This window comes from Gnatocerus cornutus, chromosome 1 (genome assembly GCF_029298725.1).
Source record: "Gnatocerus cornutus isolate USDA-ARS CGAHR chromosome 1, icGnaCorn1.1, whole genome shotgun sequence".
Taxonomy (NCBI): domain Eukaryota; kingdom Metazoa; phylum Arthropoda; class Insecta; order Coleoptera; family Tenebrionidae; genus Gnatocerus; species Gnatocerus cornutus.
Genome location: NC_142233.1, coordinates 16,075,877 through 16,100,194, shown reverse-complemented (window position 1 = coordinate 16,100,194; position 24,318 = coordinate 16,075,877). Strand labels below are relative to the sequence as shown.

Below are 24,318 nucleotides of genomic sequence, written 5' to 3'. Positions count from 1 at the left end.
ATTTGTGAAAATGACAGGTCTGAAACTTGCCATACTGGAATAGAAAAATCTGTTACAGCAATCCATTTCTGACGTGGGCATGGCTATAATTAAATGATAATGAAGCAAATGTTGACAAAACGGCAGTAGGTATTCCTGCCACAAGAAAGAAATTTTGAATCGATTTTAAATTTGGCACGCATGTTACAGTGACATGTAGGAAAGACGGATTCAACCTGCAATAATAGTGTCTACTTTTTTCTTCTATTACAAATCAGCAATACCTCTAATACTGCAATATCTACAGGGTGTTAGGTAACGTTATGGGCATAGAATAATGGGTAGTTAAGGAAGGCAAACTGGCTCGGAATCCGCAATTAATTTTATTTTTTTCGTTTTAGTTAAAAAGCCACAAGGCTTTAAAGTTGACCAATAGAATGGCTTCAAATAATTTTTCAATTTTACAGAAATCCAAGTAGCTTTCGGACCAAACGAATAATTTGTCACTTTCCCGTCACATTTGAAGTTTTAAATCAGTGGCGTCAATAAAAGGGAAAAACAATAACGCAATTTTATTCAAAAAACAGACAATAAAGGAACACTACAATAGATGTTCAAAATGGGCACCATCTTGTTAAACACATAATTGTAAACGACGCAACAATGTTTCCTTTATTGTACCCAACACATTTTCGTTTTGACTTGATTTGTGATGTCCACAAAAATGGAACAAGAACGCCACTGATGAAAAATAAGAACTGTCAATTTGACATCAAACAAAAAATTTCCTTCAGTAACTCTGATTCAAATTTTTGTAACCTTATGCAAATTGTTCCCTGATTCAAAGCCTTCCAGCTCTTAAACGGTTCAAGAAAACCCGAAAAAAACTTTGAAACATTACTTTTCACGGCTGCTTCCCTTTTTCTATGGCCGTAACGTTACCAAACACCCTGTAGATTCATCCAAAAAATATTTCAATGTAATAAATTTAATAATGTTTCGGGGAATTAAAACACACATACTTGAAAAAACATTTCTTTAAAATAATAATTCTAACACATTATAATTCTATTCTATGTAAGTATACACTGTTTGAGATCTATATTTCTCATAAAGTTCACTACCGTTACCATTAAAATATTCTAAAAATACAAAATGCGCAAACATATACTGATCTACCCTACTAACCATATTAGGCCTTTGACCTCTTAATTGTTGAAGTGTTCTTAAAAAGTCGACTTCCTCTTCTTTGGCAGCCATTTCCATTATCACCGCACATAAAATATATGTTCCAGTTTTGCCGCATCCCGATCTAAAAAATGTAAATTACTTATGATTTCCAACAGAATTTGTTACTTCATATTTACGTGGAATGAACAACCACTGGCCCAGAATGTTTTATTTTTTTTACATCGACTATCAATGCAATAAAGCTTTGAAGATTCAAAGGCAAACCTCCATCAGGCCAAGCTGTGTACTGAAAATGTTGAACCAGACGAGCTTGATTTTCAAAAACTATCTGTATCTCTCGATATATGTAATTTGGAGTGTTTTTCATGCAAATACATTCGGTAAAAAATGGTCCAAATCTAAAGAAGCGGTCTGGCCAATATTGTAGACATTGATCATCTGATGGGTTTTGTTGATTTAACATCACAATAATTTCCACGTTTTTTTGGAGAATCATTGTCCAAAAATCATGTACAGTGTTCTTCATTGGCGCCTGGGTTGCAATGTATTCTTGCTTAATTTCATAACCCTAAAAGACATTTTACTTTATTGTGTTTAAAGCTTAAATCAAGTGTATAATACGTCAATGTAACTTGCATTTATGTAGTCTCCTTTAGAGGCACTTTGTATGACGACTCTTGAGTGATCATCTAAAAATTAAAAATGTTTAGATCTTAGATAAGTTTGATGGTTAACATTTTGAAATTTAATTTTAATTTTTTTTTAAGTAAAATTAGTCGTTTTCATATCGAATGCATTGAAATTATTTGTAGAATTGAGTTTATAATGAATTCTTACAAGGAACGACATTCATGAAACAATTCTTTTTTGAATTGTTGACAGACAATCCGGATCTACATTGCACAGATTTGATTTTTGGTACTTCCTGAAATAACTTTTTTAATGAATTACACAGAAGAAAGTAATTCTAACCTGAAATTGTTGAATTATTTCACTTTTTTGTGTTTCATTATCTTCACAAGTTCTTTTAAGATAATTTTCAAATTCGTTTATCCTAACAGCTGTAGAAATGGAATCAACATTTGTGTTGCAATGTTCTATTAAGGTTTCTTCCTCGTTGTTTTCGCAGATTTGTTGTCTATTTTGTTTACATGGTAAAATGTTGGTGTCACGATTTTTCTCAGTGTTTTCGGTCTTTCGTCCTTCATCACAGCTTGCGTTACTTATTATCGGTATCTCCTATAATTGCAATAAAGTAAACGTGCAAATCTATGTGAATAACACCAGACCTGAAACTCCTCAGTAATTATGTTCGCTTCTAGATCTTGTTCAAGCGCTGACAAAACGTGTTGTTCAAAATTTTCTATCTTCAAAGGCACTTCATTTTCTAATGCATTTGGTAATGTAGCCTCCAATAATGCATCATTTTCTTGAAGATTCGAAGATTTAACTTCATACTCAATTAGTGGGCGTTTTTTTGCAAGTTTGTTTCGCTTAGATCTATAATTTTCAAGTAAAATCAAAATGTTAAGATAAAGTGCACAATTACTAACAACCACCACAATATTCCGATTAATGCGAAGAAGACAAATGTTGCAGTCATTACTGCACCAATTATTGTAGCATCACTTTTTCCTATAGAGAAAATTAATTAATTTTAGGATTTTGCGTTTATGAAATTTTAGGCATTGTTTGTGAACCGTACATTTTTATTTACATACATTGATGTTTCAAAACTTCAAAAAATTTTTTAACACATAATAAAAGTCATTTCACACTTGACAATTAACAATGCTCAAAATTCCATGACCGGAAGTGTACTTACATACCGAGATTCAGATCTCTATAGGTAAATGAGTGGCTTAAATGCAAAATTCGGCATCTGCATTTAACGTTAAGTTTGCGATCAACAGAAAAACATCTACTAGCGCTTTTACTTTTGAATGTAGGAAGATAAAAATTTGTCAGTTTATAGCAAAAAGCTTATAAATTACGGAGATAAACCTTTCCAAAATCTGTATAAAACCAATTAGTCACAATTACGAAATTTATATTGCTATGTCAAATTTCGGTATGATGGTTTTGCATTTAAGCCGATTGAAATGTCAAATGATTAAAACTTAACTGCTCAGAGGATTATAGGAAACATTTGTACCAAAAAATTTCCTTTCTTCTTTTTGATCCAATCTCTTTGCGACAACGGATATGTTATAACATGTTATATTAGGTAATGAAGGCACTTTCAAACTAATGTTAGAACTATAAAATTTAAACTTGTAGTCCTCTACTTTCAATGTTCTATTGTGACACCAATCGTCAAGACATGTAAACGTGATTGAATAGTTCACTGGACCACTAAACTTCTCACATCCTTCCAGTTCTAAGACTGTTTCATTTACAGAAATATTTACGCTTCTGGGCAATTCATTTCTTGTAATCGCTTTATTTGAATGTAAAAGCATTACATTCGTCTGATCTATAAGAACTTTTTTTTTTGTAACAGCGTCATGATATCCTAATTTAATATCATAACTTGATGATGACGGCGCTGCTCTAAATGTGGCCCGAGTCATGTTTGAGTCGATCCGTCTTTTTTCTGTATGGTTGTCACAAAATGTATTCCACTAAATGAAAACTAATGTTAGAAAATCTGATCAATTTGTTAAAATTCTAGACAGAATTACCTGATACTCTAGCCAAAACATGGTGACTTTTTTCATCAAAGGTGGACTCCAGTGCAAATCAACATCATTTCCTCGTTCAACTGTTTTTAATGATTCTACAATTGAGTTCATGTAAAAATTAGACACGTATTTTGATAAGTTCTTAGCGCGAATACTTACTTTTGTTCATAATTAATTCTGGGACATTGACAGCACAAAATTTGTGATCAGTGATCAAAATAATTCTGACGTTATAAGCCTCTTTGGTTGTTAAATTCATTGATATGTTTGCATTATGTTCAGAGTAACTATAATTGGAGCCAAAATACAGAAATCCTCCACTACTGTTAAACTAAAAAAAAAAAAGATTATTTTGTTGCATTATAGTTATGGACTGGTTTCTGTCTATTAAAAGCTCAAAAATATGGCATAACTCATGCAGTTTTTGTAAAAAAGTTTCTATACCGAAATGTTAACCTTCCGTACCGATTTGTCAAATTTTGACAGTTGAACATTTTCTTTCACAGTTTTGGCTAAATCTAACAGGAACAGCTAAAATATTGAACACAGCTCGAATGCAAGATATGTAATAACAGTCTTCTTAACATCATTGCTATGTTAATAGTTTTTACTTAAATGTCAAAAAAATAACACATTACTGACGAAGAGCTAGTTGAAATCGAGGCATTTTGAGTAGAGTATTTTAAAGCTCCGAGACATTTAACTGACGAGTTTTGTAAATTATTTACATTTTTCTAGAAATAGTAAAAAAATCCAACATTTCAAACAAAATGACAATGTGTCAAAGTGCTTTTTTTTTCTTTTAAGAAATTTAACAAATCGATTTTAAAGTTAACAATTAAAACGATGAAAATGTAACGGGACAATCGCAAAGAAATTCAATTTTCTTGCGCGCAAATTGACATGAAAACTTTATTTTTCTACTCCTGTTATAGTAATCTACAAATTACAAACGGTTGTCCTTCAAAGTAAATCCATGGTTACACACACTGCAATGTAATGACCAGTGGGTAATATATATAATTACTGTGATGGTTCGACTTTCCCTAAAATTACCGGAAGACATTACTTCGACGGGGTGGACATTTCTTTTCAAATCGGGACTCCGTTAGTTGGTCTGTAAGCGATAAACTTGACTAGTTTATTGAGGAAGCTGTCAAGTAAGTAGATTTTTCTCGATTAAGTCATCGATACTGTGACAAGCGGAACGGGCTTGAGGGCTCACCCGGAGCGCGGCCAATGGGTTCCAGATGTGGGGACCGCGTCGCTGGTCGTCACAGTGATGTAGTTCGGAGAAACGGAATTAATCGTCACGTAAACGCTTTCAATTCGCGAAATGATCAACTACGGGTACCAACGGAACACCGAAAATCGTCAGCGTGTCGCAAACCGCGGATTTGCGAAAACGCCACCCCAGTCGAAGCTAGATTAAGTTAGATTAAGATAATTAAGTTGTACGCGAAATTTGACTCCCGATTCTTGATTAGTACCTTCTCTATTCAATTAGTCACCACCAGCTGAACAATTTGATCCGTTAATCAATTTCCGTGAGGTTTAATGACAGTTTTTGCAAAAAGGGCTTTGGTACCAGTCCCAGTAGCTCCATCTATCTTCGTAGGGTACTTCTAAAGTTACAGGGTGCTTTACCCTAAAATCCGCCAATTGTTGCTAACAATTTAGCAACGTGCATGCCATTTTAACCGTATCAAAGTAGCCACTTTAGTTCTTGATTTTCTGCAGACCTAGAGTTCCGTAGTACTTCATATAAACAAACCCTTTTGATGAAACGCGAAGTCCAATTCAATAGACAATTAATCAGACAATAAGCAAGGATTCTCCGAATCCGCTGGACATTTTTTTTTTGTTGCATGATACATTCGCCTACAATTTCTGTAGATTTGCCAGGGAGTCAAACTAGCAGGTCGAGTTTCAGGTGAGCATGGTGCCGCTCAAATTAATTAATTAGATAAGTAGGGAGAATCGAGTTCATGTACTTAAGACCATGCAGATAGTTCGTGAGCCGGCGTGGCAACTCGAGGAAGATATTAATAAGTTAATTAATGTATTGTAATCAGGGTATGATCGCTAATTAGGATTCCGCAATCAGGGTAAATTAGGAGTAGGGGAAGCCAATTAGGCGAGCCCAGAGTTAATGAGGAGTACTCCGTTCGGGGGAAATGCTTGGCCAATAGCGTGGGCGCGTCGTTTTAAAGTAGTTAGGATTGGCCAAGAAGTTAGCGTGGGGTACGACCCCCAACCAAAGTTTTAAAAAGGGCCAAAGGGTCTTTTTTCGAGGAGTTGAGTCGAATTTTCCTTCGTGAATTGTTGACTACCGGATTCAGTGCGAATTTTATTAAAATCCTTGTTTTTTTTTTGATCAACGTTAATTAAAATTTGAAAAATCGTAAAGTGCTATCCTTGGAGGAGATTTGTAAGTCAAGCATTTTTTTTTGTTGTTGTTCTGTTGTTCTTCGTTTACGTACAAACCGTTGCGCCAATCGTCATCGCGGTATTTCAAAATTGAGAGGACACCAAATTTCGGCATCCTAATGTTCGAGGCAACGCGATTGAAAGACAACAACCTCAAGGCACTTGGATTCCGGGCAATGGTGTATTTGGCATGTAATGGTCGAGGCTTCCTATTTAAACTCAATTGTTTTTTTTTTTTGGACTTTCCGTACAGTCGCCCGATAATCTATCGGATTTTAAATGTTACCTTTCTCTGACTAAATTTGCTCCTGAGGGAGAACACCATTAGAAAATTTCTTGTTTAATCTGTAGAACCAAATTTTACCGTCACCGGACGTTAACAACTTCAGTGCTAACGTGGTTCAATATGACTGCTTAGACAGTTTTTTTTTTCTTTGAATCAACTACAATAGAGGATCACATAATCACTTCAGCATCTTTAACTTTAATTTACCGTGTCCGGGAGTTAGATGCCGTAGAGCATTCCCGCCATCACGCAGGATCACGTATCGTTTGATCGGATAAAGCACATGATGCTGACGATCTCACGTTTGGAATCGCCAAATTTTGGCCTCATCAAGGCAACACTGTTGCCTCACCTCCAAATAAGCCATAAGTAATTTGACCCATGAAGGTGGTAATGCATTTTGTATCCTTTATCCAAAAGTCATAAACCTAATCACAACAACGGCACCTTCAGGGCCTGTTCAGATTGTGATCGTATAGGTCCGAGCCTTTGATTGCCGCCTTGCGTATCCGCTGACCGCCCGCGTAACTCTTTGACCGCGTTCGTCGCCGTCACCGACCGCCGCACTATGTGCCGCCGTCACCCGTGTCGCTTTGCCAAGCGAACCCAAAACCGTTCGCCGAAATCACAACCTTAGCGCTAAGCGTCCTGGGAAACCACAAAATGCAACCCTTTCAGTTTGCTCTATTGTAGATCTTTCTAATATCTGAAACTCATTCTTAATAATATCTTTTGTTCAGTGTCTAATTTTGACGCCACTACTGTTCCGCGACTGTACTCAGATTTAAATTATGTTATTTCATTATCTAAATCACCGCTGAACCCTGAGGGTAATTTCCGTTTCTTGCCCACAACTTGGGTCAGCTAATAAACGTCATTTCTTTTCTCCATTTGGGAGTACATATCTTTCTGTTGGAAATTCAAACCTTCAAGCCGAGGGGAAGAGACCGAACATGTTCAATTACCCACTAACCTGTGATAATCCAGAAAACTTCAAGTCCGACGCGAGACCGAAACAAAAATAAGTAGTTAGGGAGAAGCCTTCGGGAGACATAAATTAATTAGGGTGAAGCCTTCGCGAACATCGCACGAGTCAGTTAGGGTGAAGCCTGCGCGGAAAAATAAGTTAGGGTGAAGCCTTCGTGTACAGGAAATCCCACGCTCGTAACGTAAAGAGACTCCTAGGGGAAGCACAGCCCTGTGGATAAGCGATCTGCCCGAATTTATTTAAGTTCGTGGTTTTTTTTTTTTGTTTTATTTGTAAATAAACTTAAGTGAAGTGTGCCCAAGTCTTTAATTTCTTTCTGCAACAGCGGCCTTGCTGTAATCTGGTTACCCGGAAGACCCCGAGTTGTCTTCCGGAGAACACAACGAATTTCCATCGAAGATGAATTTCTTTTTTTGATTTAAAAACACAACGTAGCAATTGGGTCCGTTCTTTGAATTTCGACCAGGAAAACGAGTACAGGTCGATCGTGGTAGACATAAATTATCTGTAGGACCAAAAGGGTCAAGGCTAAGTCGAATAAAAATTAATTTAAGAATTCTTCCGCGTGTGTCTAACAGGGTAAGGTAATTTTGGTGGAGGCGCTTGTGTAAGTATTTTGCGGACCCTCCTGAAATTACCGGCGTGACCAAACCACCCAGGCCAGACGATCTACGACTTTTACATTACATAATAGTGCAGAGGAATAACAGTTGCTGTGGATGTCATAAAAATTTGTCAAAATTGACATTTGTAATTTGTATTGATGTGTTTCATCATGATCAGAGACTCCGAGTGTGCACTGCAAGCTACACCCCCAAAAATGCGACACAAGCAGTTAGTGCAACTGATGATCTTATGTCGAAAATGTCAAAAGAGCGCTATGAGTCAATGCAGTCCTTCTCCAAGAATGTTTTACTAGCGTATTTTGGCAAGTTAAAACAAGATTTCGTCGTCCCTATGGACTTTTTATTCAATGTTGAGAACCACGTTAACCTTCAAACAGGTCGTTAATATTGCAAATTACGAGAAATTACGGGGATACTTGATGAGACAATCGGATGGATTCAAGTAATTCATAGTTTTCTATAACAGGAGTTGAAAAACATTGTGAAATTGTTCATAATTAGCAAAAATTGTTCTTTGTTCTTGTTGAGTTGTTCCTCATAATAATGTTTGAATTAACAATGTCTTAATAAAAATCATGTAAAATTCAACTTTAGTTGTAATTTATCAATAATAATCGAAAAAAAATTCACGACTGCGGAAAAGCTAGTCGTAGAAAAATTATAGTACGCGACTCGGGGGTAAGGCCAATTACGCTCTCGTAGAATTATAGCGCTCGGCTTCGCCTCGCGCACAAATTTTCCCCTCGTGCGTAATTGGTTTCTTACCCCACACGTTGCGTAATATACTATTACATGACGATTTTGAGAAAAATAATCGATAATTGATGGATTACCTTTTTGTACTGGACAGCAAAATACTGAGGTTCACTTTCGTTGGGACCATATTTCAAATTTGGTAGAATTTGTATGAAGTTTTCATTTATGGAGACGAGCTCAGGTGCTTCTAGCACAATTGGCAATTTTTCTGTAGAAATATCATTCATTAAAGTATGATGGTCTTGAACAATTTTATTTCTACAGAATGTCCCGAAAGTCGCGCACCACCGTGAAACTGTATCATCGAACAATGCCATAGATCACTGGAAAAATGTTAAAAAAATCTATGTCTTCAATTTTTCGAGATATGATGGATTGAAGAGGCAAAGTTTGATGCGAAAATTAACAATTTCTGTGCAATAATTTTACGTTCAAATGAATTTGTTACCTAAAGGACATTTTGTGCAAAGGCATGGTGCAAAGAAAATCGGAGAAATGCCTGAAAACTGTTAATAAGGTTTTTGAATCAACAATCTCGATCAGTGTGGCATCATTCACATGAAACCATAGTTACATTACTCGTTCATGAGCCGGCCTGACTAACGCCAACAATACAACAGCAGCAACAATACTATGGGTTTGAATACTGGAAATTTAAATTATGGGGAGTACAGTTGCGCAATTTTGCCATTTTCCAAATTTTCTTTTGGTCTACCTGCAAAAACAGAGAGTTTGGATTTTTTTTACCATTTTTTTGGTACTCTGGGGGACCACCCAATTACCCCCTTTCAAGGTGGTGCGCCACTTTCCGGACAGCCAGTATATTTGTTCTAAAGTAAATATTTAGTTTAGAAGATAAATGAGGAAAACAATTGTTAGGGATGTTTACCCCAATTTGAAGAGATAAAGCTCCCACGTTCATTAGGAAAAATATTTCACATTAAATTAGTTCTATTACCAGTCATATAAAATATTTTGATCTATTTAAGAACCACCTGTATGTACTTACTTGAACAGTCATTGCCAAAATATTGATTTTGCTTGCATTTCGTGCAACCTATGATGTTATCGCAATTTGCGCAATTTTCATTACATTTTCTTTGACATTCCATTCCCCAAGTTCCATTTTTACAAGCTACAGAAAGCAAGCTACATTTTTTATGTATATTATTTACTACATGAATAGTTACGTTCACTGCAAGTCGTTCCTTTATATCCCCAAGCGCAAAAACTTGCATTTCCTGAAAATATTCGATGTTTCTCGCAGTGAGAGTAAGAGTTTCCTAAGATCTGTTTGCAAGAAATGTTACAATATTCTCCGATATACTCTGATGAATTTTCGCAAACGATATTTTTTGATCCTGATAAACTGGCATTTAAAATCTGACAACGAGGATTCTTCTCCAAAGGAAGCGATTCTTTTGTTAACTGAAGTTTGTATGTTACTAAAATGCAAAAAGAAAATTATTAAAATTTAATTTAGATTGTTTCGTTTGAAAATCGTTTAATTAAAAATAAACAAATATTTTATACATACCAATCTTTGAACTGCACTCATTAATTTCATCAATTGCCCAGTAACAATTACTGATTTTATTGGAATTTCTTCGAAAAAAAGTTAGGTTTTTGTCGTTTGAATGATTACTTTGTAGAGTAACCTTAGTCCACTGTTTTAATTGTTCTTTTTGATTCGTTCCATTGATAGTTTTTGCGTCAAGTGTATTATTATTAGATTCTAATTTTATGATAAGGTCACATCCTTCATCCACAGAAACATACATAGAAATACATGTAGACGATTCAACATTAAGTATAGATGATTCTGTACTAGCAGCATTAGAGTAGTAGTAAGTATCTACGGATAATTAGTTCACTTTAATTAAATCTAAATTTAAATATACACAATCATAAACTTACATATATGATGTCTAAAACTAGAAGTTGTTTTAAGCCAGTGTGGTTTAAAATTCAAATTTATTTGATCTCCAGTATTTTTAAATACTAAAGTATTGTTATATTTAGCGAAATGTTTCCATTCACAAAAACTTTCATTTTGAAACTTTAAACTATTATTTACATGTATTTTTTCTTCTTCTTTAAATTTTTCGTCAAATATCGAAAGAGTATCATTTAAACACAAAAAAGATGATAATGATAATACTACATTCTTTCCGGCAAAGCTAAGTTTAAAATCTGTAAAACAAGAAATTAATAAATAACCATTTTAATCTATGTAATAGTTATATACCCATCCAACGTTCATCAATGATTGGGTCGAAATGATCAGTCGATTTTGTCGTATTCCAGTCATTTTTCAACCAATTTCCTACTTCCCTATTTTCTCGTAAGATTTGATAACTTTCATAATTTTTTATATAAACACCAGAGTCTGCAGATTCTTCTGTCAACACACAGGTGACAGTTTTATCTTTAATTAATGTTATTACCTCACTTGAAACAAATGAGATTCGAAACGATTCGAATATTGTGAGAATCGAGAAGTAATACAAAAACCAAACCATAATAAAAAGCATCAAAACTGTGTTTAAATCTATCAAAACTTACTGTTTTAATGTCAAATAGTCACACTAGATCAAATTCACAAATTTAGAGTTATTGCTATTTATAACCAAGTTTCTATTAACTGTAGCAAGAGTAAAAGTATCTTAAAAGATTAGATATAGTCACTTTCAACAAGTCCGGACTAAGGGGGGGCTAAGGGTGCTGTTGCACCGGACCCCACTTCCCTAGGGGCCCCTTGCCACGTAAAAATTTGCTATAGAAATTGAAAAAATACAAATCAAGTATGTAACGCTTTCTTTGCATAATTTTATCGATGGGCCGTCATTTTAAAAGAAATATTTGGCTAATGTAGATACTATTAATGCAGGATTTGTCGGCTAAAATCATGCATTAAAGTGGGCTATTAATGAATGATTTAATAGGTTTATTATAGGCAACCAATTACACACGCAATTCAATAAATTCAATGATGATCTGAAGACGCGATTCTGAAGGTCCTGGATCTGTTTGTTTACTAATAATACCAAATAAAACGAGCTTTGCAAATTTATTTGTGAGTATGTCTTTGATAGATTCGTACAGACAGGTGTCAAATGGTTGTCAACCGCAATGCCAAAAGTGGGAAAATAGCGAATGGACGTTGAAAGTGTTCCTCCACCTTTCGGAAGTCTTTTTGGTCCTCTCTTGTAGCTTGATTTACCTATTTTTACAATTTCGGTTGCTAAGTTTGATGTCAGATCGCTAGTATGAATTGTTGATAGACATACGTATTAATTTTCATGGATGACTCGATTACAAACATTAATAACACGATAGGAAACTGTAGCTTAATGCGCTACTGATAAATTTGTCCTATTGTAAAGTTTCGTTTTCAATGTAAGATTATGATCAATTAGATAAATCTTTTTTTTTCGTCTTCAAGATAAGCAAGTAACCTGGATAAATACTTCATTGTTATATTGAATTTAATATTTTGTAAATGCTAATTTCTTAGTAAGTATGTATTTATTTACGATAAACCAATCATTTTGCTTATCATGGAAGTTCTACATTACCCAATATATTTATTTAATTTTCTAAAATAGTAATTCAAAAAGTGTTTTTATGATTAGAGGTGTATTTACCTATCATAATAATCTCAATGTAGTTGCGCAAATTACTTTCAACGTAGAATAGTGAACACTTGGTGAATATGTTTGGTTTGCTACGATTTTGTACTTCTACAATATTACTGGCATTGGTTTCAAGCGAAGTAATAACATTAATTAAAGAAAACAACGTTACTTGCGTGCTAACAGGAGATTCTATATATTCACCTATTTACATAAAAAACTATGAAACACATACAGTTGTACGCAAAATCCAAGAAAAAGAACTTTGGTACGAAGATGACTGGAGCATAAGTAATGTTTCTGACCATTTCGATCTGGTCATTGACGAACGCTGGATGGGTAAGTTACACACAAAAAATTAATACTTATTTTGTTTTAAAGATTTTGGCCTTAGTAATCACACGAGTGACTTCACATCATTTTCTGTTTGTTTAAATGAAACCGTTTGGCGATATACTTTTGGAGAAAATGATAAAAATCGAAGACATTTCGAACACTCTGAACATTTTTGTCAGTGGAAACATCTTATTAAAATTGGCAATAATTTAACAGACGAAAATCATGCAGTTCAGCCATTTGGATTGGAATGGTTCACTTCAAATGGTGTATCTTTTAAAAATCATAAATGTACGATCGTAGGTCAACAGAAAAAATTTTAATTAGTTGTTTTCAGATGATTTTAAATATTCAGATGTTTCTAGTACAAAAAAATCTTTTCTCTATGCTGATTGGTCAACATGTGTCTCTACTTATGTCTCTGTGGATGAAGGATGTTACTTAAACGTAACACTGCAATCGGAAAATGGAACATTTAAAACAGAATTATTTAATGGGACAAATAAAAAAAATAATTTAAAACAGTGGACTAGGATTATTCTACAAGATGATTCGGTTAAGGCAAAAAACATTTCATTTTTTCGAGGAATATATAGTGGCAATACAAATGGTTTCTGGGCAATAGACGACATTAAAAACTGCAATTCAGATCCAGGTAAACTCTTTTATCAAATTAAGTAATGATTTAGCTAGCAAGATCGCCATTAAAAGCCCTACTTTTGTGTTTCAGTAACATACAGCATAATATTAGAAAATGAAAAGCTTCCTTTGCAGACACGTTGTCAAACTCTTCATTCTTTACCAGAAACGTCGAATAGTACAATTTGTAAACAAAATTCATATCTGGGACAAAACTGTAACATTTCTTGCGATCAAATATTGGGACAATTTTTCAATAATTGCCAAGAACATCAAATATGTTCAGAAAAAGAATGTTACTGTGCCTGGGGGTATCAAGGAGCAGCATGCAACAAAAGTAATTAATTAATAACAAATAATAATAATTGTTCACTTTGTATAGGTTGTGACAACAATACCTGGGGCATAAATTGTAGACAAAAATGTAATGAAGAGTGTAAAGTTTGCGATAACATAATGGGGTGTACCGAATGTAATCCAGCACATTTTGGAAATGATTGCTCAAGTAAGTAAACGAAATTGTTAAAAACCATCATACTTTTACGAATTTCTACAGAAAAATTGCCAATTGTGTTAGAAGCACCTGAGCTCGTCTCCATAAATGAAAACTTCATACAAATTCAACCAAATTTGACATATGGTCCCAACGAAAGTGAACCTCAGTATTTTGCTGTCCAGTACAAAAAGGTAATCCATCAATTATCGATTATTTTTCTCAAAATCGTCATATAAATAAATAAAGTTTTCATGTCAATTTGCGCGCAAGCAAATTTGCGATTTTCCCGTAACGATTTCACCGTTTTAATTGTTAAATTTAAAATCGATTTGTCAAATTACTTAAAAGATTTACAAAAGAGCACATTGACACGAACATTTTGTTTGAAAAGTTCGATTTTTTTACTATTTCTAGAAAAATGTAAATAATTTACAAAACTCGTCAGTAAAATATCTCGGAGCTTTAAAATCCTCCACCCAAAATGCCTCGATTTCAACTAGCTCTTTGTCAGTAATGTGTTATTCTTCTGACATTTAAGTAATAACTATTAACACAGCAATGATGTTAAGAAGACTGTTATGACATATCTTTCATTCAAGGTATGTTCAATATTTTAGCTATTCCTGTAGATTTTGCCAAAACTGCGAAAGAAAATGTTCAACTGTCGAAATTTGACAAATCGGTACGTAAGGTTGACATTTCGGTATGGAAACTTTATTAGAAAACTGCATGAGTTTATGCCATGGTTACCAGCCTATTTTTGACGATGTAAAGTAGCTTTTAATAGACAGAAACCAGTCCATAACTATAATGCTGCAAAATAATCTTTTTTAGTTTAACAGTATTGGAGGATTTCAGTATTTTGGCTCCAATTATAGTTACTCTGAACATAATGCAAATATATCAATGAACTTAACAACCACAGAGGCTTATAATGTCAGAATTATTTTGATCACTGATCAAAAATTTTGTGATGTCAAAGTCCCTGAATTAATTATAAACAAAAGTAAGTATTCGCGCTAAGAACTTGTCAAAATACGTGTCTAATTTTTATATGAACTCAATTGTAGAATCATTAAAAATAGATGAGCGAGGGAATAATGTTGATTTGCACTGGAGTCCACCTTTGATGAAAAAAGTCACCATGTTTTGGCTAGAGTATCAGGTAATTCTGTCTAGAATTTTAACAAATTGGTCAGATTTTCTAACATTAGTTTTCATTTAGTGGAATACATTTTGTGACAACCATGCAGAAAAAAGAGGGTTCAACTCAAACATGACTCAGGCCACATTTAGAGCAGCGCCGTCATCATCAAGTTATGAAATTAAATTAGGATATCATGATGCTGTTACAAAAGAAAAAGTTCTGATAGATCAGACGAATGTAATGCTTTTACATTCAAGTAAAGCGATTACAAGAAATGAATTACCCAGAAGCCTAAATATTACTGTAAATGAAACAATCTTAGAACTAGAAGGATGTGAGAAGTTTAGTGGTCCAGTGAACTATTCAATCACGTTTACATGTCTTGAAGATTGGTGTCACAATAGAACAATGAAAGCAGAGGACTACGAGTTTAAATTTTATAGTTCTAACATTAGTTTGAAAGTGCCTTTATTACCTAATATAACATGTTATAACATATCCGTTGTTGCAAAGAGATTGGATCAAAAAGAAGAAAGGAAATTTTTTCCTACAAATGTGACGTGTAAGTATGTCTTGACAATTCGACTTCATTTATAAAAATGTAAACCTTAGTCAACGGTTGCGAAATGTACAATAACCATTTGAATTGTTACTTTAGGTAAAACCGAACCAATAAGTCAAATCCATATTGCTGCAATAATTGGTGAAATAACGGCATTTGTTTCAGTAATCGGAATTTTTTGGTTGGTGTTAGTAACTTGCAGTTTCCATTTAATTTTTTTTATCGGAAACACATTATTGCAGATACAAATCAAGACAAAATAGACAACAAATTTCCGAAAACAACGAGGAAGAAACCTTAATAGAACATTGCAACACAAATGTTGATTCACTTTCTACGGCTGTTAAAATAAACGAATTTGAAAATTATCTTAAAAGAACTTGTGAAGATAATGATATGCATAAAACTGAAATAGTTCGACAATTTCAGGTTAGAATTACTTTCTTCTGTGTAATTCATAAAAACAGTTATTTCAGGAAGTACCAAAAATCAAATCGCTGCCATGTAGAATCGGATTGTCTGTCAACAATTCCAAAAAGAATTGTTTCAGGAATGTCATTCCTTGTAAGAATTCATTATAAACTAATTTTATTTAAAAAAAATTAAAATTAATTTCAAAAAATAACCATGAAATTTGTTGATTTGATTAAAAGAATAAACCTAAGATCTAAACATTTTTAATTTTTAGATGATCACTCAAGAGTCGTCATACATAGTGCCTCCAAAGGAGACTACATAAATGCAAGTTACATTGATGTATTATTTACTTGATTTAGAATTTAAACACAATAAAGAAGCGTATTTTTCAGGGTTACGAAAATAAGCAAGAATACATTGCAACGCAGGCGCCGCTGAAGAAGACTGTACATGATTTTTGGACAATGATTTTCCAAAAAAAAGTGGAAATTATTGTGATGTTAAATCAACAAAACCCATCAAGTGATCAATTTCTACAATATTGGCCAAACCGCTTCTTTAGATTTGGACCATTTTTTACCGAATGTATTTGCATGAAAAGCACTCCAAATTACATATATCGAGAGATACAGATAGTTTTTGAAAATCAAGCTCGTCTGGTTCAACATTTTCAGTACACAGCTTGGCCTGATGGACGTTTGCCTTTGAATCTTCAAAGCTTTATAGCATTGATAGTCGATGTAAAAAAAATAAAACATTCTGGGCCAGTGGTCGTTCATTCCACGTAAATATGAAGTAACAAATTCTGTTGCAAATCATAAGTAATTTACATTTTTTAGATCGGGATGCGGCAAAACTGGAACATATATTTTATGTGAAGTGATAATGGAAATGGCTGCCAAAGAAAAGAAAGTCGACTTTTTAAAAACACTTCAACAATTAAGAGGTCAAAGGCCTAATATGGTTAGTAGGGTAGATCAGTATATGTTTGCGCATTTTGTATTTCTAGAATATTTTAATGGTAATGGTAGTGAATTTTATGAGAAATATAGATCTCAACCAATGTACCTACATTTCAACGAGAATGTAATGTGTTAGAATTATTATTTTAAAGAAATGTTTTTTCAAGTATGTGTGTTTTAATTCCCCGAAACGTTATGGAATTTTTCTACTTATAATGCATTTTTGCATTAGGAAAAATGAAAATCAACTTTCCGAAACTTTGATCGGCCATATCTCAGTTATTTGTTGTCGGATCTGAATTTAAATCCCAGACTTGGAATCTGCGGAAAATTCTGCGTACACTGATGTAAATAACTTAAGTTTACTCTAAAAAATAAGCGAGATATCGATTTTAGAAGTTTGACATAGTTTTAGTCATGAATTTTTGTAAAAATTTGCAAATTTGGACAGTGGAAAATTTAAAAAACTATTTCTCACGTAAAAAATCGCCAGAAATACGATGGCGCAAACCGCATCTCAATATCTGAAATAGTTTCCAAAATATCGAGCAGGAATTGTTTTGAACCGTCAAAAATTTGGCCCTCTGACGACAACCTGAAAATTCAAACGACCATAACTCAGTTATTTGTTGAGGAAAATTAAAAATTCTCATGTTTTTGGATTCAGCGTGACATTCGGCGTAAAATGAGACCCAAATTTGTTGAGTTTGCTTAAAAAATAAACGAGGCATTGGCCAAAAACGGTTTTGAAAACGTCATTTTAGGGTGATTTTCAATCAATGTTTTCAAAATGAAAACGACGTTTAATAACTTTGAATTATACATTAGTCGAAAGAGGAGCTCAAAATCTATCTACTGGCCAAATTTGAGATCGATCGGACAAATAGTTTACAAGCTATGGCCAAAAATAAAAAAAAATGAAAAATTTTCATCGTTTGAGTCGTAATTTTTTTTCGCGAAAAATCGATTATCGAATTTTGGGCTTTTGAGAACATTTTCTAACGTAAAATGAGCCGAGAAAAAGAATGGCGCAAACCGCATCTCAATATCTCAAATAGTTTCCGAGATACTTAACTTTAAAAATTAGAAAAAATGGGGAAAAATAAAAATCAACTTTCCGAAACTTTGATCGGCCATACCTCAGTTATTTGTTGTCGTATCTGAATTTAAATGCCAGATTTGGAATCTGCGTAAAATTCTGCGTACACTGATGTAAATAACTTAAGTTTACTTTAAAAAATAAACGACATATCGATATCAGAAGTTTGGCATAGTTTGTCATAAATTTTTGTGAAAATTTGCAAATTTCGACTGTAGAAAAATCAAAGAAATATTTCTTATGTAAAAAATCGCGAGAAAAACGATGACGCAAACCGCATCTCAATATCTGAAATAGTTTCCGAGATAACGAGCACGAATTGTTCCGAACCTTCAAAAATTTGGCTCTCTGGCGACAATCCAAAAATTGAAACGACCATAACTCAGTTATTTATTGACGAAAATTGAAAATTCTCATGGTTTTGGATTCAACGTGACATTCTGCGTAAAATGAGCTCAAATTTGTTGAGTTTGCTTAATAAATAACCGAGGTATTGGCCAAAAATTGTTGTGAAAACGTCATTTTAGAGTGATTTTCAATCAATGTTTTCAAATTGAAAACGACGTTTAATAGCTTCAGTCGAAGGAGGAGCTCAAAATCTATCTACTGGCCAAATTTGAGATCGATCGGACAAATTGTTAACAAGCTATGGATTATAGAATCAAAATCATAAGGCCATTCAACTTCAGAAATGAGGTTTTCTAGTGAATACAGTACTCTGTATACAGTACCCTGCCTCTTCCCACCCTCATATTCGCGCCGCATTTGGGATATTTACATTCGCTGTACGCAAAAAATGGATAAGACAATTTTTGTAGAAAATTTAATTGTCAACATTTTTTGTTACTTTTATATTTGCTCAAAAGTGATTGGTTTAGAAGATAAATGAGGAAAACAAATTTTAGGGGTTTTTACCCTAATTTTAAGGAATGAAGCTCCCACTAACGTGAAAGAACTTTTTTTTATTTAATTCCTGATGCCTCCAGGATTGTTTCTGCCAAGTTTCAAAACTTTAATAATTTTTTAAGATTTAAAATCTAATTTCCCTACCACAAATAACGTTAAACTGATAATTTTTTTCTCGGAAACGTTGACGTTTCGGAACGCGAAATTTGGTCATTGTGCCAAACTGCGTTGTCTCATATTGAGATTAAAATCTTTCACTTTATTCGGGTACACCTGTATGATGTTCACTTGACCTATAGAATACGATTAATTATCAAATTTAAAATGAATGAAATTTATATGTATTTGATAAACATTATTTTTTGCAATAAACTAGATCCTTCAACTTAAATGTTACCAAATTTGACAAATTTCACAGTTGAGAAAACGGTAACTTCGTTACTTCACCGTTGTTAATTTTAATTTTATTCTTTAAAAAGCGAAGAAAATTGTTGAATTTCTGAATATGAGTAGAAATTTTAATTTAATTTAGCAATAATCCTGCTTTGTCAACATGTGTATAAACCGGTCCAGGTTGATCGAACTGTGACATTTTAAAATTTATCATTTTATTTATTTAAAATGAATCACTTATGTGTGAGTTGCGACTCATTTTTTTTAATTCGTTTTATCAAAATATGTAAGATAAAAAGTTAAATATAGCAATAGGTAGATAAATATTTGATTTCTTTACTAAAATTTGTTTTTAAAACTGTTGCATTGTAAAGTCCAAAATAACTAAATTAATTTTTTTTTTCTAAAGCTTTCAAATACATGAGTAGATAACTTTGTTTGTCAGAGTTTAATTTTTAATGTAAAATTTACAAGTTTACTTAATCGGAGATCGATAAACAAGAACGAAAAATACACGAAAGAGAATGATAGGTCTATCTAATCTTAAACAGTCTTTACATTCTGTAACCACGTCTGATAAAATTTAGTTGTGATAATACATCCAACAGAAAATTTATCTTTGTAAGTTTATGTTTCATAGAAATATGTATAATTAAGTAACCTATAAACGGTGGACTTATCTAAAGCTTCTTTGTAACGAGAAGTTTTCACTTTCTGACAACTTAATAATTAAAGCGGGTGTATGATATAGTGGATAAGTCAATAAAATTATACACTAACGACCGCTTTATCTTTTCAGATGATCATTAAAAGGACAAATTGTTTTTACATTAAAAGAAGTAAAACGCTTAAATATTGATTATAATTAAACAAAAGTTAAAAGGTTGAATTACGAATCTATATTTTTATTGTAACTAGAGGATATATGAATTTTGTAGATAAACTCATAATTAAAATTAATTTTCTATTTAATAATAGAAAATATATATGATTTATTTATGATAGTCATTACTATATATTTTGAAATTTTATGAAATGTGATTTTCTACTGCAAATTATGTAACAAAAACAATGTTTTGGATTTTGAACTACATATACACTCTTATTTTAATAAGTGTAGTTTCAAGCGAAGTAATAACATTAATTAAAGAAAACAACGTTACTTGCGTGCTAACAGGAGATTCTATATATTCAGCTGTTTACTTAAAAAACTATGAAACACGTACAGTTGCACGCAAAATCCAAGAAAAAGAAGTTTGGTTCGATGATGACTGGAGCATAAGTAATGTTACTGACCATTTCGATCTGGTCATTGACGAACGCTGGATGGGTGAGTTACACACTAAAAATTAATACTTATTTTGTTTTAAAGATTTTGGCCTTAGTAATCACACGAGTGACTTCACATCATTTTCTGTTTGTTTAAATGAAACCGTTTGGCGAAATACTTTTGGAGAAAATGATAAAAATCGAAGACATTTCGAACACTCTGGAAATTTTTGTCAGTGGAAACATCTTATTAAAAATGGCAATAATTTAACAGACGAAAATCATGCAGTTCAGCCATTTGGATTGGAATGGTTCACTTCAAATGGTGTATCTTTTAAAAATCATAAATGTACGATCGTAGATCAACAGAAAAAATTTTAATTAGTTGTTTTCAGATGATTTTAAATATTCAAATGTTTCTAGTACAAATAAATCTTTTTTCTATGCTGATTGGTCAACATGTGTCTCTATGTATGTCTCTGTGGATGAAGGATGTTACTTAAACGTAACACTGCAATCGGAAAATGGAACATTTAAAACAGAATTATTTAATGGGACAAATAAAAAAAATAATTTAAAACAGTGGACTAGGATTATTCTACAAGATGATTCGGTTAAGGAAAAAAACATTTCATTTTTTCGAGGAACTTATAATGGCAATACAAGCGGTTTCTGGGCAATAGACGAAATTAAAGACTGCAATTCAGATCCAGGTAAACTCCTTTATCAAATTAAGTAATTATTTAGCTAACAAGATCGGAACTAAAAGCCTTACTTTTGTGTTTCAGTAACATACAGCGTAATATTAGAAAATGAAAAGCTTCCTTTGCAGACACGTTGTGAAACTCTTCGTTCTTTACCAGAAACGTCGAATAGTACTATTTGTAAACAAAATTCATATCTGGGACAAAACTGTAACATTTCTTGCGATCAAATATTGGGACAATTTTACAATAATTGCCAAGAACATCAAATATGTTCAGAAAAAGAATGTTACTGTGCCTGGGGGTATCAAGGAGCGACATGCAACAAAAGTAATTAATTAATAACAAATAATAATAATTGTTCACTTTGTATAGGTTGTGACAACAATACCTGGGGCATAAATTGTACACAAAAATGTAATGAAGAGTGTAAAGTTTGCGATAACATAGTGGGGTGTACCGAATGTAATCTATCACATTTTGGAAATGATGGCTTAAGTAAGTAAACGAAATTGTTAAAAACCATCATACTTTTACGAATTTCTACAGAAAAATTGCCAATTGTGCTAGAAGCACCTGAGCTCGTGTCCATAAATGAAAACTTCATACAAATTCTACCAAATTTGAAATATGGTCCCAACGAAAGTGAACCTCAGTATTTTGCTGTCCAGTACAAAAAGGTAATCCATCAGTTATCGATTATTCTTCTGAAAATCGTCATGTAAATAAAGTTTTCATGTCAATTTGCACGCAAAAAAATTTGCGATTGTCCCGTAGCGATTTCACCGTTTTAATTGTTAATTTTCAAATCGATTTGTTAAATTACTTAAAAGATTTACAAAAGAGCACTTTGACACGAACATTTTGTTTGAAAAGTTGAATTTTTTTACTATTTCTAGAAAAATGTAAATACAGTAAAACCTGTGTAGAACGGAATCTGTGTACATACAGGGTGATTTTTTTTAAAAACGGCAAGCGTTATTTATGAACCGATTTCAAAAATTTAAAAAACAAATTAAATGGTTTTTAATTTCCTATAAACTGATGATTTTAAAATTTTGTAAATGTCTTAGTACTTTTTGGGCGATACTCAACTTTCTTATTTTAAATTGGCACCCATTTTTTTTTTCATAGTTTGGAATATATTAATTTTTTTGATTCAAAAATGTGGAATATGTTCTACTTTTACAAAAAATATTTTAAAAAAATATATCAAAAATGAAAAAATTTAGGCAATAAAAGTTAATAAAATCTATGTGCATGGTGTCAAATAACACAATATCGTTATTGTAATGTCAAAAAGCAGCAAATAACAGAAAGAACAAGTTTTCTTTCAACAAGGTGGGGCTAACCTTACAATGCACAATGCATTTCTCGTAGGTGTCAATTGTGCAATAAAAAAAACGGGATGGAGTTTCAACAGTATTTTAATTAAATTAGATAGTTGTTTTTTCTGATTTGTAATTATTATTGTCTTTTCTTATTAATAATTTAAAAAAAAATTGCCAATCCTTTCTGTTATTCGCTGCTTTTTGACATTACAATAACGGCATTCTTTTATTTGACACCATGCACGTAGATTTTATTAACTTTTATTGCTTATTTTTTTAATTTTGCTAATTTTTTTTTAAATATTTTTTTGTAAAAGTAGAACATATTACACATTTCTGAATCAAGAAAATTAATATCTTCCAAATTATGAAAAAAAAAATATGGGTTCCAATTTAAAATAAGAAAGTTGAGTATCGCCCAAAAGATACTAAGACATTTAGAAAAATTTTAAAATCATCAGTTTATAAAAAATTTAAAACCATTTAATTTGTTTTTTAAATTTTTTAAATCGGTTCATAAATAAAAATTTTACATCGCCTGCCGTTTTTAAAAAATCACCCTGTATATGCTGGAAATTTTTTATTTACTGCTTTAAATTTTAAACCGACTTCAAGAACGTGATAATTTAAGTGTTAAACAATTAATAACTCAATTTAAATATGGAACAACGCAAGTTTATCATCTGTCAAATATATCAAAGATCAAATAAAAATCGGATTAACGAAAAATTCGTTAAAATTGGTTACCAAGAACAAAGAAGTAAAGAAACTAGTGTATAATAAGTACATATCAGGTTTACTCTTACAATCGCAAGCTAAATTTGTCGCTTTTTCGCGGAAACATCTCATTTCTTTCAGAAAAAAGTGTGTGGAGAAGCCGATAAATAATTAGCATCTGATTTTAGAATTAAAAAATAAATATTGTCTATAACGAAAAACTGTCTAAAACGGAAACATCAGCGATTCCGTTTTATACAGGTTTCAATGTAATTTACAAATCTCGTCAGTAAGATGTCCAGGAGCTTTAAAATCCTCCACCTGAAATGCCTCGATTTCAATAAGCTCATCGTCAGTAATGTGTTATTTTTCTGGCATTTAAGTAATAACTAATTAAATAGCAATCATGTTAAGAAGACTGTTATGACACATATCTTGCATTCGAGCTGTGTTCAATATTTTAGCTGTTCCTGTTAGATTTAGCCAAAAATGTGAAAGAAAATGTATAACTGTTAAAATTTGACAAATCTGTACGGCAAGTTGACAGTTCGGTGTGGAAACTTTTTTTACAAAAACTGCATGAGTTTATGCCATAGTTGCCAGCCTATTTTTGACGATGTAAAGTAGCTTTTAATAGACAGAAACCAGTCCATAACTATAATGCTGCAAAATAATCTTTTTTAGTATAACAGTATTGGAGGATTTCAGTATTTTGGCTCCAATTATAGTTACTCTGAACATAATGCAAATATATCAATGAACTTA

At 32.6% G+C, this 24,318-nt stretch overlaps 2 protein-coding genes and 3 long non-coding RNA genes across 5 annotated transcripts; 3 read left to right on the top strand and 2 right to left on the bottom strand.

Moving 5' to 3' along the window:
* Positions 1 to 2,147: 2,147 nt before the first annotated feature.
* LOC148180539 (uncharacterized) lies at positions 2,148 to 2,805 on the bottom strand. The gene is made up of 3 exons (XR_015771697.1): positions 2,724 to 2,805; positions 2,460 to 2,670; positions 2,148 to 2,409 (listed from the first exon to the last, which is right to left on the bottom strand). It is a non-coding gene; the product is annotated as an uncharacterized LOC148180539 (long non-coding RNA).
* A 1,191-nt stretch (positions 2,806 to 3,996) lies between these two features.
* On the bottom strand, positions 3,997 to 11,462 carry LOC148180538 (uncharacterized). Its single transcript, XM_088039587.1, has 6 exons — positions 11,189 to 11,462; positions 10,478 to 10,795; positions 10,131 to 10,385; positions 9,950 to 10,075; positions 9,018 to 9,148; positions 3,997 to 4,185 (listed from the first exon to the last, which is right to left on the bottom strand). The coding sequence occupies exons 1-6, from the start codon at positions 11,460 to 11,462 to the stop codon at positions 3,997 to 3,999; spliced, it is 1,293 nt and encodes a 430-aa protein (XP_087895713.1).
* A 967-nt stretch (positions 11,463 to 12,429) lies between these two features.
* On the top strand, positions 12,430 to 16,512 carry LOC148180537 (uncharacterized). Its single transcript, XM_088039462.1, has 12 exons — positions 12,430 to 12,914; positions 12,957 to 13,202; positions 13,249 to 13,566; positions 13,642 to 13,887; positions 13,933 to 14,055; positions 14,107 to 14,237; positions 14,881 to 15,052; positions 15,117 to 15,211; positions 15,272 to 15,755; positions 15,852 to 16,184; positions 16,232 to 16,319; positions 16,444 to 16,512. Exons 1-10 carry the CDS (start codon positions 12,656 to 12,658, stop codon positions 16,016 to 16,018), a joined length of 2,241 nt encoding a protein of 746 aa, XP_087895588.1. The 5' UTR covers positions 12,430 to 12,655; the 3' UTR covers positions 16,019 to 16,184; positions 16,232 to 16,319; positions 16,444 to 16,512.
* Positions 16,513 to 16,581: 69 nt separating this feature from the next.
* LOC148180536 (uncharacterized) lies at positions 16,582 to 17,301 on the top strand. Its single transcript, XR_015771695.1, has 2 exons — positions 16,582 to 16,956; positions 17,012 to 17,301. It is a non-coding gene; the product is annotated as an uncharacterized LOC148180536 (long non-coding RNA).
* Positions 17,302 to 20,496: 3,195 nt separating this feature from the next.
* Positions 20,497 to 21,465, top strand: LOC148180535 (uncharacterized). Its single transcript, XR_015771696.1, has 3 exons — positions 20,497 to 20,862; positions 20,905 to 21,150; positions 21,197 to 21,465. It is a non-coding gene; the product is annotated as an uncharacterized LOC148180535 (long non-coding RNA).
* The last annotated feature ends 2,853 nt before the right edge of the window (positions 21,466 to 24,318 follow it).

What these genes read in the sequence shown, in the direction of transcription:
- LOC148180538 (XM_088039587.1), bottom strand. Translation starts at nt 11,462, where the DNA reads ATGGTTTGGTTTTTGTATTACTTCTCGATTCTCACAATATTCGAATCG. An exon ending in TTTTGGCAATGACTGTTCAA is followed by an intron (nt 9,149 to 9,949) that starts GTAAGTACATAC and finishes ATATTTCTACAG; the next exon opens with AAAAATTGCCAATTGTGCTA. An exon ending in TTGCTGTCCAGTACAAAAAG is followed by an intron (nt 4,186 to 9,017) that starts GTAATCCATCAA and finishes TTTTTTTTTTAG; the next exon opens with TTTAACAGTAGTGGAGGATT.
- LOC148180537 (XM_088039462.1), top strand. Translation starts at nt 12,656, where the DNA reads ATGTTTGGTTTGCTACGATTTTGTACTTCTACAATATTACTGGCATTG. An exon ending in TGAATTAATTATAAACAAAA is followed by an intron (nt 15,053 to 15,116) that starts GTAAGTATTCGC and finishes ACTCAATTGTAG; the next exon opens with AATCATTAAAAATAGATGAG. An exon ending in TTTTCCTACAAATGTGACGT is followed by an intron (nt 15,756 to 15,851) that starts GTAAGTATGTCT and finishes TTGTTACTTTAG; the next exon opens with GTAAAACCGAACCAATAAGT.